At 37.8% G+C, this 13,121-nt stretch overlaps 1 protein-coding gene across 3 annotated transcripts in view; it reads left to right on the top strand.

The window, feature by feature from the left end:
* The window catches only part of EFNA5 (ephrin A5), a 207,108-nt gene extending 196,094 nt beyond the window's left edge, over nucleotides 1-11,014 (top strand). For 2 of the 3 annotated variants that reach the window (XM_015849467.3, XM_085528836.1), the window contains exons 3-5: nucleotides 1,354-1,419; nucleotides 1,839-1,919; nucleotides 6,754-11,014. In XM_015849467.3, coding sequence (XP_015704953.1) covers nucleotides 1,354-1,419; nucleotides 1,839-1,919; nucleotides 6,754-6,875 — 269 coding nt within the window. In that variant the 3' untranslated portion in view covers nucleotides 6,876-11,014. The remainder of the gene's footprint in view (nucleotides 1-1,353; nucleotides 1,420-1,838; nucleotides 1,920-6,753) is intronic. The other variant, XM_032441285.2, reaches the window with a different exon arrangement.
* The last annotated feature ends 2,107 nt before the right edge of the window (nucleotides 11,015-13,121 follow it).

Below are 13,121 nucleotides of genomic sequence, written 5' to 3'. Positions count from 1 at the left end.
GGAAAAAGCTGATGCCTGCCTTGGAAACATATCATCAAAGTCTAAGGAAATTCATTTAAAGTTATTTGAGAAGCTCTTCAGTCTTGAGTTTGGCATGTAGACAAAGAGAGTGTGTTCATATGTCTTTATGTGAATGATTTCAGCTATTTTTCAGTGAAATGTAATTAAAAAAAAAAAAAAGAGAGAAGCAGCAGCAATAAACAAAACAAACATCTTATTGGCCCAATCATCTTCCATAAATCCAGAAAGCTTCCAATAATTTCAGTTTTCTACAAAAAGCAACTAGTTGTGCCCCGGTGTCTTATTTGATGGAAGAGACTACACAATGGAATAAAAATAACTTCAGCTACTTCAGGCAGTGTTTTCAGGTATTGCTTTTGAAGATTTTCCAGGGCTGAAATAACATATCCAAAGATGTTCTTTCACAAGCAAAAATTTGCATGCCCAAGTCAAGTAGCTTGCTATGTTTGCTTGTGATTAGGAATTTTAAGGCAAGTGTATATCCCAAAAGGAAGTTTTCACAGCAGCAGTTGTTCCTGGGAAATAGTAGGTGATAATGGTAAGATATTATATATGTGAACTTTCATGTAGTGATATGCATATTGTTTATCCCCCCCTTTTTTTTTTTCCTCCTCATTCAGTAAGTATTCTTCCAAAGGGATATGTTGAATTGCAGAGATGGGGGAGGAGAAAATGAGGAATGAACTGATTTGAGAATGTTTGTTAACACAGGGAACCATATTTTAAGTGGAACAAAATAGAGATTTTCTCAACAAAGGTGCACATATTGGAAGAATAGAGAGTCTAATTTTGTGGTGGAATTTAATAGATGTATTTAATGGTGTGTATTTTTACTTCAGTGGAAGTGGGTCTGTATTTATATTTTTAACATTGTCAACTTCAGCATCATTTTGTCAGATTTCCTTCATTCCTTTTTGAGTTGCTGAAGTCTATGCCTTCCATTTGAAGACTAGCTTTCTTGAAAGTGATCTTAATTATTCTCAAGTGTAATTTTTCAAAGTAGACACATGCATTACAGCAGAAACTGTATTAAACTATCTCTTGAGAAAAAGGTGTGAAAAGGTGAAAGGAGATAATGAAACATTGTGAATATCATTTACTTCACTTCTTTCATGAAAAATAATCGAAAAAGGGATTAGAATAAAATCTGCAGTTCTCTCACTGCCTTTGTCTTATCTGGCTACTTTACACACTTGAAATACTTACCTGCAGAGGCTGAAATGTAGCCAGCTCTTCGAATGAAGGGATGATAAGGGATGTTTGACTGCAGGACAAAGAATCATATGCATTTTCTCTTACTCTTCCACTTCTCTCGTTTTTCTTCATTTACAGCTTCTGCGATCCCAGATAATGGAAGGAGATCCTGTCTAAAGCTTAAGGTCTTTGTGCGACCAGCAAGTAAGTTCCTTAGAATAAGCTTTTGAGGGTGGCTTTGTGGCGCATGCTTTACTGTGTGGTCTGGTTAACAGCAGTATTTTTTTTATTATTATTATTATTTTATTTTATTTTATTACTGTTAAATCTTGTGTATCTGTTCTGTACAGCAGCATTTGTGTTATTGTTTTCACGGTATTTCCTTAGCATTTTTCATAAAGCTATGTTTTAATTTCATGGCAATTGCTAACTTGTTGTTTCTTAAACTGTTGTACCAATGGAGAACTGGCATTTGGATAAGTGCCATAGACTATAAAACATAAATATGCTTAATTATATACAGTACATAGAGAGAAAAAAAAGATAGAAAAAAAAAACAGAAAGTGCAGAGTTTAAGGGTGTCTCACTAACATATTTGGCTGTTATCTCTATTTTTGTTATAGACAGCTGTATGAAAACTATAGGTGTTCATGATCGTGTTTTCGATGTTAACGACAAAGTAGAAAATTCATTAGAACCAGCAGGTTAGTATGCTTAGAGAATCTCTTTTAACAAATGCGTGTATCCCTCTGGTGCTTGAGTACTTCTTTTCTTCTACTCTCTGCATGCTTTGCATGGTATAATTGCTCTGCTTTTGCTTGTTTCTAGCAGTGCTAATATTATATGTGGTATATTTCCTATCTCCTTCTCTAATGCAAGGGAGGAAAAGCGTTGCTTTCTGAGTTGATGTAGCTTAATAAAATATAGTGTGTGCCAGAATAAAATTTTCACCAGTATCCTGAAGTCACGTGTCCATCCAAGCCAAACACCCAGCATGTTGACAGACTACTCATGTTAGTAACTGAGCCTAAAGTCTTAAAGTCAATGGTCACGCTTCATTTGTTTTGTGGTGCCAACAGACTTGTAAAGAACCACTCCTTATTTAATGTTAGTGCATGAAACAGGCATGCAGCTGACAGAGTTAGTGTTTAAGTAAGAAATCAGTCCACTGAAATTATATATATTTGTATATATATTTGTTTAGGCTGAGTATTGTTTTTACGTATGTAAACACCTGTACATGCAGCTATATACGAACACATACCCTGGATATGGATCTGGGTGATTTTATTTTGCTTGGGTTTTTTTGGTTGGTTGGTTTATCTATTTATTTATTCTTCTTTCTCTAAAACACTGCCTTTAATAATAAGAGTAATGCTTGCTTTTACAAAGCCCCTTATCTGCCTAGGGCAAAGTTGTGTTATCCTTCATGATCAAGCTGTGTGGCTCTGTATGGGAAGTGCATGTATATGGTCTTGTGATTCAAGTCTATGACAGATAGGAGCATGTTTAATTCTACGGGTGTGAATAATCTCATCAACTTCAATGGGATGGCTCATGACATTAAAATTAGTTGGGTATGTAAGACAAGTATTTACAATAGTGGGTATGTAAGACAAGTATTTACAATAGTTCTTGCCTGTTTTTTCTGTGTGTAACATGTTGTTCACACATTGCTATATTCAAGCCTCAATAATTAAAATGAACACTTAAATAAACAAATTATACCACCAACAAAAAAAAAACAAACCACAAAACAATAGATACACCCATGACACTCGTGTCGTATATTCCCTGAAGATCAGATTACCCAGCTATTTCTATTTTTTTTCTCTGATGTTATTGAGAAAGCAATATCCCTTTCATGTGAAGCAACTTACTGGTGTTTTGTTCTTTATTATTTGCCAATCCTTCACCTGGAAGCTATTATTTAGGCAAAAGTATTAATAAGACTTCCAGAAGTTATCCAATTTGAGTGCTCTACTGTTTTATTTTTTATTAAATGGAATTTTTGGAACTGTCCTAAAAATGATAGTTTTGAGAATCAAGGATGTTTTCTAAGTAGATCTCTATTCAAGGAAAGCACATTTACAGTAGATATGCATTTGCACTTCTGTTAAAAGTATTCACCTTCTACAGGAGGCATTAGGATGATCATCCCCTATCTCTGGGTAACCCGTGAATCTAGAAACTCAGTGAGCTCTTTTGCACTTTTTGATTTGGTGAACATGAACTAATTCGGGTGTATCCCTTCTGTTACTGGTTTGCAAAAGAGATCACCTGAATAATAAATGCATAATAGTAGTGAATATTCTTTCCTGCAGTACTATTCGCTTTCTCTTGAGTGGTTATATCTTGCTAACAACATCACAGAAACATACCATTAGAATGCAGCAGACAGAACAGTGAATCAAAGTCCTGCAAGTAGAATCCTGAAGACTGGGGTGAAATATCATTTATGTTATTATGGAGAATAATTGCCTTAAAGAGTATGTTTCTGTTCTAAACACTTCAGGTACCAAAAAGTTACCTCTCCTACATTCCTAGCATTCCTTGCTCTAGACTTGCTCCTGCCTTGGTGGATCTCACTGCATGTAATGTGTACTAATCCACTTGCCTCTGGAGCTCACCTTCTACTTGTGTGCTCTCCCCTAGCCTGCCACTATCTACTCCCACAGTATACAGGTGAATGGGGAAGCCAGGGGATCACATTCAGCAAATTACTTACTGCTACCAATCTTCTGAAAAAGATAAAAAACATTTGTGTGATTTTTTAACCTCTCTACTTTCACTGGTTTTATTCAGAAATCTGTAGGAAGCTGATTTGTACAGATTACTCATCTTTCAGAAGTCACTGAAGAAAGTGTGCTCATGCCTATATTCTCCTCTTGTTCCTAGAACAAAAATTGCATCTGTGCATACCTGGAAAAATTATACCTGAAGCATGTGATGTAAAGTTATGTGATCTGGAAAATTCATGGCTGTCAAATTAAATTTTCTAATTACTGCTAGCATTCCCAGTCTTTAGCAGTGACCTTCCAGATTTTACTCATCAATTTTGTCATATTTGTGACTTGTCTTCAGTGTTTAAAATAAACCCAGACCTTCCCCTTAAGCACTAAAGATTCTGTCTTATTACAGCTCTGCACCCCAAGGAAAATCATTTTTGTAAAGTGATTTTCAGAACCGCAGATGAAATGTGTGCTCTAATATATGAGCGCAAAGAGACCTTGGGACTGCATTGACAGAAAGCCCGAATGATTTCTTGAAAGTAGTCCCTTAATGTTACATGAAAATGAATTCTCTTGAGACAAATGGCCTTATAAAAATGGCATCTTAGAAGACCTCTGTATTTTTAGTTTAATAATTAATCTTTTTAGTTAGGGCTTGTGGGTTGATTTTTTTATTTTTATTTTTTTAAGCTGTAGCCAGTGTTCCAGTTGTGCCAGTAGCTGAGAGTCACAGAAAATTAGGATTTATTGCTGCTTTACACTAGTTCTACCCCATTGTGTTTTAGTACTGAATCATGGATGTAATTAGGACAAAACTGTTATCATTCTGTGCTGCAAATTCAGACTTCCTTGCAATTCTATCGATGATGCAGGAAGCAAAAGACAGTTCACATCTTTTTCCCTTGTAGTTTTAGTTCATCGGTGATGAGTATGCTTCCTAACTGAGCAGAGCTGACTCAACGTATATGAAGGGATATAGAGCTGACAATAGGGCATTGATACCTTTTCTTGTTCCTTCTTAGAGTATGTTTGAATTGAGAAGCTGCTCCTGTGAAGTATTCTATTGCCATTGCAGTGCTCCCAAAGCACAAGAGTGTAACAGGTGAAATACAGAACAGCCTTTGGGTCTGACAACCCCCAGAACTAGTGGTTTTAAATAGCCCTTTCTAGATATTTAATTGTCTCTTTCTTGCAAATGTGAAAATGTTCACAAATGATCAGTGCTTGCCTTTCACACTTTTGCCTTAGAAGTACTGAGGAGATGTTGATAAGCCTGATGCAACTGTAACATCAGTGCTGAACCAAATGTGACAGGTTGTTAATCCAGTTTACTGTATATCCCCCAATGAAAGTGGACTAAGGCTGAAGAGCCTGTTAGTCCAAATAACTGCAGAGTGCTCTACTTTGCTTCGGTGCTTGGTGTCAAGAGCATGAAGGGAGCTTGTCCCTAAGTAAAGCTAAGTAGCATGAGAGACTCTACAGCAGTGCTGTGTGGTGATCCTGTTGATGTGAATCCATCTTCCCTTACTGCCTTTAATTGGGGTTGCACAGCTCTTATCCAGTGTAATCCTGGCAGTGTAGTCTGTTGAGATGGGAGCTACGAGATAGATATATCATAGGTATGTCAACACTTCTCTTAAAATGGGGAAGCTTATTACACTAAGTAGTGAGATACTGTTAATTTTCCTGGAAACTTAAGCACCCTAAAATAGCTTTTGAATGCATTTTGAGGCCACTTCACACTTCCTAAAATGGTTTAGATCATTTGTTCATTTAGTACTAGGAAAATTCAAACTCAAAGCTGTCTTTTTATGGCAAGCCTCAGACAGATTGCTCTTAAAATATTTAAATTAGATAGCTGTGGATATGGAGGATTTGCAAAGAAAAGTAGCACACCTTTAATAGCCCTGGAGTTGAATCTGACTTACATTTATTATGATACCAGTTGTAACTATAAGGCTGATTTTTAATTGAAAAAAAAAAATTAAAATTAAACAGATCTTTGTTCAGTATAATACATTAAGTATTTTCTGCTATTTTCTTACTCTCTTCTTCCACTAACAAGTGTTTTCACAACTCAGCAGTTTTGTTTTTTTTCTTTGTTTTTTTTTTTTTGTTTGTTTGTTTGTTTAGTTTTATAAGCACATATTTAATTCTGTATTTTGTCTACTGTAAAAAGTAATTGCCACCTATGAAAGTTAGGGAAGTGTGTTTGAAAATCAGAGACTGTCTTAGCCTTTGGAATTCCATTTCAAGAGAGAGAGATTTGTCTCATATCTCCTGCATGCCCCAAAATGCAGTATGCTTCCACTAAAGTGGAAAGTAGAATCTAAGTGCTTGCACTTACAAGCTGCCATTTCACATTCAGAAGCTGAAATCCTTAACTCAGTGAGGGGATTAACATCTAAATTAATTCTAAGCACGTGCAACTCTTCCTCAAGCCCTTCTGAAAATCAGGTGTTTTTATTTAGCTGCCTCACTATTGACATTGCTATCTAATGAGCCATCCAAAGCTGAAGCTACTGTGTTTTATTAGAGGAGAAATCTTTTATTCCTCAGTCTGCTGCAGTCAGACTTACTTTCTGCTGTTGTGGTCTTCAGTGGGAGTTTTGCCAGTAAGAAATGCAGGACTTGGCCCCAAGTTGGTTACATAATGAGGTATTACACGGTTGTGAAAGTCAATGACAGCACAAGGTTCATTGCCCTATTTCATAAAGGCACTGAAATCTACTTACAGTTGTCGGCTCAGTGAGAGTTTATTAAGGATGCAAAATCTCATTGGAATGTATGCTTTCTATTTGAACAGATGATACCGTACATGAGTCAGCCGAGCCATCCCGTGGTGAGAACGCGGCACAGACACCGAGGATACCCATCCAGCTTTTGGCAACTCTATTGTTCCTCCTGGCAATGCTTTTGATATTATAGCACAGTATGCTCCAGCAACCTGTCGCAGAAAATTTCAGGGTCTTGGAACATCAAAGATCCACCTAACTGCTCATCCCAAGAAAGGGACTTTATTGTTTTTGCAGATGTCAAATCGTTATTTTTCCCTTTTCCCTTTTCTTCTCCCTTTTAGCCTGAACTCAGCAAAAATTTGAAGGGGATAACTAGCTTCAGCACCCATCCCTACCTACCCTGTGACTTTCTCAACCCCTCCATACAAATAAAAGGACTCCAAATGAAAATGCCAAACTATAATAGTGACACTAGTGATTCTTATTTTCCTCTGCATTCTCCTTTAACAAGTCACCTCTGTTAGCTCACTGTGTCATCCGAATGAAGACAAGAAAGAGTAGTGGCAAATACAGTCAGTGGAGGATAAGCAAACTGAATGAAAGCCTGGGAGAGTTTTTCTCTCCAATACAATATTTATGCCTTCTCATTCAACACTGTAAGATCATCATGCAGGGCATAGTATCACCATGTCAGGACTGGAGGGGAAATATTAAGAGCAGATACAACACCATTTCCTCCAGGAGTTCCAAATGAGCAGACTTCTGAAAGGGAAAGATGATGTTTCTTATAGGACTGTCCTGAAACACCCTTTTTGCTCACAAGTAGAAATGCTGTCTTTGGTGAGAGAAAGACGTTAGTATTTAGAAATGTTAGCACACAGCTGGCAAGGTCAGATTTAGGAAACTTCACTGGGGGTGTGAGTGCCTCTGTTATTTCGTTTTAAGGGGATAATGCACACCGGGTTATTTTATTTTAAAAGAAATCACCGTGGTGCTAAATTTTTTTTCTTGAAATGCAGAGGCACTTTTGAGAATAAAGTGACCTTCCCCAGCGCTGACTTAGTTGCTGAGAACCTTAGATGCTGTTCTGGGTGTTAATACATGCTAAAAGAGAACATTCGTGGCCAGAGGAATCATATTTGGAACACAAGATCTCCAGTGTGCTCTTGATTTGTCTCTCCTGCAAGTTCCTCAGTCATGGGAATAAACCATGAGTAGCAGAAGCCAGGACGGTCTAGTAGCATTGTTTGGTGGGGGGAAAGAAAAGAAGTGTGGAATGCGAATTCAAGTGTTGATTTTTTGTCTTTTCCCCTTCCAGCACAGTTTGAAGAGTAGAGGAAATGTGTTTATCAGCCAGAGATAAACTAGACGGGCTCCCAAAGACTTAACAAAATATTTTTTTAAAAATCCACTAGAATAGAAAATACATTATTTAGATATACTTTATGCTGAAAGTGAGTATATATGCTTGTCCTATTTAAACACGTGAGAAAAGTGGTAACCCTTGATGCAAGTAGGAAATGGTACTGTCTTGTTTGATGGAATTGGGAGTGACTCTGTTTAGGTAATCTGAGCCTTGGCTAAGGTAGAACTTGGAAAAGTCATTTGCCAGGAAGTGCAAGAGTTGGGGATTATTTTTGTCTGAGCTACCATGAAATTTGAACTGCTAAGCATAATCAAGGAAATATCAGGCAAAGACTGAAACAAAACGTTTCTAAACAAAAACTGTGATAATTACGTTAAGTGTGAAACAAAACATGAAATGCGTTCAAACTAAATGGGGTTTCTCTATTAATTCTGAAGAAAACCTCTGTCATAACAAATCTGAGTGGTACAAATAATGGGCAATGTTTTCTGAGCATTTTTTTTTTCTTTTCTAATGAAGAAGAACTTTACAAAAGTTGTAAGCAGCCCACTATTCAGTTTAGAAGGAAAAGGTGAAATAAATGTAAGATTTTTAAGGTTTTATGCATGCTTAACCACAATCTGGGCCTGCCTGATATCATACAACAAGGTTGTTGTTGCAGGGCCTTTGCTTACAGTAGGAATGTAGGAAATTTCCTCTTTTGTTAAGTGCACAGAACAAAGACATAGAGTCTGAACAGTGAGGTAAGTCACCATCCCATTACGGACTATCTGGTACTTTTTGCTCTTTAACTTTGATGTGCTTGTTAAGCACACTTACAATTCCTTCAGGTAGCAAGTAAAGAGGATGAGGTGAGGTTAATAAAAAATGCGCCTTATCAAATGGACTATTAACTGGAGTACAAGTAATACTGCATGATAGTAATCATATTAAAATGATTCATAGCAATTGCAGGCAGTTATAGGAGCAGTCCCAGTCTTATGTAGAAACGGTGACTTCATTTTTCATCCTGTGTCTCTACATGATGTCAGAGTTTGAGATGTACTCTTGTCCACAGCAGACGCTTTTCATTTGTAGTGTTTCATGTGGAGTTCAGCCCTCCACGTTATCACAGGGCCCAGCTGGGAGGATGAGGGACAGCGTGTGGTTGACCCAGCTGCAAAGCAGATCCTTGTGCTGCCAGGGGTGGCCAGAAGACCACAAAACACTGTCAGTTTGGCACACGGTGGCATCAGGCAATTCCAGTCATAGCAGTAAGTGATGGTGGGTTTTGTGTTGGGATGCAAATCTCTGGAGGCTCTGAATGCAAATATTGGTGCCAACTTCTAAGAATTTTCTGCTTCCCTCCATCTGCCCCTTCTCAAGCCCAAGGGACTGATTCTCCCAGCCTGTGCGGCTTATTTACCCCCATGACCTGCACTCCTGGCTGCCAAGGCCATTGCAATGCGAAGCAGGGAAAATAGGGATCAGTCAGTTTAGTGGATACTGTGTATCCTTTAATAGGCAAGGTAACATTTCGTGTTAGTTTAGAATATTGTTTTGTACTGTACTTACTTGGATGGCGAAGGAAAGACAAGTAAAACTTAAAGCTATGTTCTTTAAATTCTGTATTATTAGCAACCTCTGTTGTATATAGTGTTTGATATTAAAGTATTAATTTGATTCTTATGTCTTTTGTAAGTGAGAACAATAGACTTTCAGGATATTAAAATCATGCATTGATTACAAGACAGAGCTTTGAAGCATCAAGTGTGATCATGGCTGAGAACTGAGAGACAAGTGGCCATGACACTGCAGCATACAGGACTCATCTTTGGAAATCGTTCATCTATTGCAAGTCTTCACATTGTCAAGACCTGGAAAACATGACTTTTGGTGATCAGTGTTTTGTCCTCGGTGTTTAAAGGTCTAATGTTGGAGCCCCATGGTTTCTGTGTTGGTTTTTGTTCTTTTGTATCCTGTTTGTTTCTAAAATTGCTTTGGGGATATAACAACTCTTCTGTTCATTTGGTTTCTGTTGTTGTTATTTAGGTTTTTGGGTTTTTTCCTTTACTCCTTCTGATTTTGTTTCCATGAGTAGGCTTTTGTTTTTGTTCTTGTTTCTGTTTGTTTCCTGAAAGGATCTTGCCAGTGTCATGTGTGATATATACATACTTGGTTCCAAAATAACTAGAAACAAATTTGGGAGGTATTGAGAGTAGATGAGTAGATTGTTTCCTTTCCTATATAATTATGGAAGGAAAATGGTTGTATTTATACCTGTTGATTCTCACCCCTACCCTCAAAACTGAATTTTATCCATTGCCTTGTGAGAGCAATGGCTCGGTCACTTTCAGAGATTTAGAAGAGTGTGTTAACTCTTCTCTGCCTTTCATTACACTTGGATTTTGTAATCACCAGTTTTACTATACAAACCTCTACACTTCTTTCCCCTTTTACTGCCCTTCCTCCTCTCCCCCACCTCCCACCCCTCCTCCCTTTTTAATTTGGAGCTGTGAATGGGCAGATCTGTTTCTGGCCTGGCATCACTGAGTTTTTCCCATGCATTCGCCCTCGAGCTTCTCGGATGTGAGACAAATCTCCCTACAATAGGCTTGCTGCCATTGTCTGTACAGTTTAATAGATGCTGGCATGTTGGAGGTTACCCATGAGTCTGCGAAATCCGCTTTCCATGCTTACTCTTGACACCCCCATTGAAGCCACTCATTGTGTATGCATCTGGGTATGAAAGTCCAGCTCAGTGTGGTCCTGTGCTTGTACTGCCCTGCTTTGCAGTTTCTTTGCACTTATTCATTGAGTGCTGTTTTTTAAATGCTTACATTATATGAATCTAAAAGAAAATGTAAAAAAAAAAAAACGGAAAAGAAAAAAAAAAAGAACCCTGCCCCATAAGATCTGTATTTGTATATACACGTGTCCGTACAATTATACTTAAATAAAATTAAAGATTTTCATCATTTTAATTGGTTCTCTTAGGCTATATTTTTGTTCATTTAATTATGTCTTTTATTTTTGGGGCTCTTTGTACCTATCTTCCTTTTTTCTGTGGGCAATGGAAAGCAATGAGGAGTATGAGTGGGAAAGTGTGAAGAATGGCTGACTACCTAGAGGTGTAACTACCTTCATGCTGGCTGATCTAAACTCTGGCAGCTGTGCTCTTCACTTTTTTGTGTGCGTGCGCATGTGTTTGTGTGTTCATAGCTCTTCCAAATACTCAGGAGAATAAGGAACCATGCCAACCAAATCTGGAGCATTACTTGGTTTCTATTGTTTCTTTTCTCGTGCTCTGGGCCTTCAAAGCAGTGTTCCTCATTCTTCAGGGTTACAGCTGTTTGTATGGCCTAACTCTTGCTTCCTGAGGAACAGAGCCAGCCCCAGGTGTGTGCACAGTGTAGTTGCATTGTGCCTGTCTACCCTGTGTTCCACTCTGCCTGACCAAGAAATGTGGCTGGAAGTGGTTTGAAATCTTAACAAAAGGGATGAAAAGGGCTAAGAGTGGCAGGAGCTTAATGGATGGGAGAATCTGAGCAATGGTTCTTCTAGAAGGAATGAAGTGCTGGTGCTGGATATTTCTTCTTCCTTTCATCTGTGCTCCCTGAGGCTGGTGTAGTGCCTCAGAAGTGTGCAAGACTCGACTGAGCATGATTTGTATTTAGGTCTGAAATGTGTGTCCTTAGCAGTGCCTTTTCACTAATCATGTGATTATAGATACAGTGGTTTAACCTGAGAATTTAGGTCATAGAAGGTGGGAGATGCATACCGAAACCCATAATACATGCACCCTGCATTCAAAAATTCACTGTAATTATAACTTGTTAGCATTAAACTCACCAAAAGCTTTTTATTACATTTAATTAGTTGACAGAGCAGTAAGTACTAATTATAACTTACTCTAACCTTCTTTATAGATGAGAAGTGACAGCTTGGTGAGAGTAAATGTGTAAGTATTTCATCCAAAGAATAGATCTACCAGACTTTTTCCTCTGGAGCTGTGATGTTACAACCAGGGCAGGGTTATAAGTGACACGTGTTCAGTATGTCTTAACATAATAGCCATGTCCAGAAAATATCCTGCAGCCTGACACACTTAATGGCCTTTGCTCCGAAGACACTCTGCTTATGCTGAAAATGGTATTTGATTTCATTTTTTGGCATTAGTGTGAACAATAGGACTTTGTGCTCTCTCATCTTTCCTTCCACAGAATAATTCAGCTCACAGAGTACCTCTGAGGGCATTCTTAGGAATATTCAGGCATGCATCATACCACTAAGATATGGTTGTGTGCCAAAGTGGTTTTATTCATTCAAAACAATGCTTTGATTTATATAAGTTAGAGATGTGGTAGCCAGCTGGGATGGCTAAAATTTTACGGGCTTTGAAAGCAGAAGATTGAAAAGTGCCTCCTTCCTTGTAACTTATTGGTGTTCGCTTTTTTGTTTTGTTTTGCTTTTTGTTGTCATTTTAATTTACTCTTAGTAGGTAGTTTAGCTGGAAACATGATTTAACTCTGTATTACAAACGTGGGCCTAAGAGACCAGATCAAGACTCAGTTACTCTAAAGGCTGCTCTTGTACAAGGCAGTGGCTCATGACTGTTTGTTTTTAGCATCACTTTCATTGGATGCAGTGAATTAATGCAAGCTGAAGTAGTTCCAATTTAAAGGTACTGTAAAATAATTTCTCCTAGACCTGATATGAGCTTTTAAAACAAAGTATTTCTTAGATGCAAAAATATCCTTTCAAGAAAAATCAAAGTACTGCAGAAATACTGAAAAGGTAAAGCTTTTATTTCTATTGCTTCCCTCCCCTCTCAGATAAAACTGTGAGCTGAGTTGTACTGTCAGTCATATTTAACTCAGAGGAATTCAGAAAAGGACAAATCTTGCCAACACTCTTGTGATAGTCCTTCCAGCAAGTTCTCCTGTCACAGTTTTACTTGATGACTACAAATACAAGAAATTTCAGGGAGGCAAGCTAGGTATCTAATTTGAGGAAAAGAAAAAACATTTTCTCTGTTTTTTTCCCCAGAACTTTAAAAAAGTGCACACTTGTGTTCACAACCAGGCTTAT

The sequence above is a fragment of the Coturnix japonica genome, chromosome Z (assembly GCF_054131305.1).
Source record: "Coturnix japonica strain WE chromosome Z, WE-NBRP24, whole genome shotgun sequence".
In the NCBI taxonomy this organism is placed as follows: domain Eukaryota; kingdom Metazoa; phylum Chordata; class Aves; order Galliformes; family Phasianidae; genus Coturnix; species Coturnix japonica.
The sequence above is the reverse complement of the archived record's forward strand: the minus strand, read 5'-3'. Positions and strand labels throughout refer to the sequence as shown.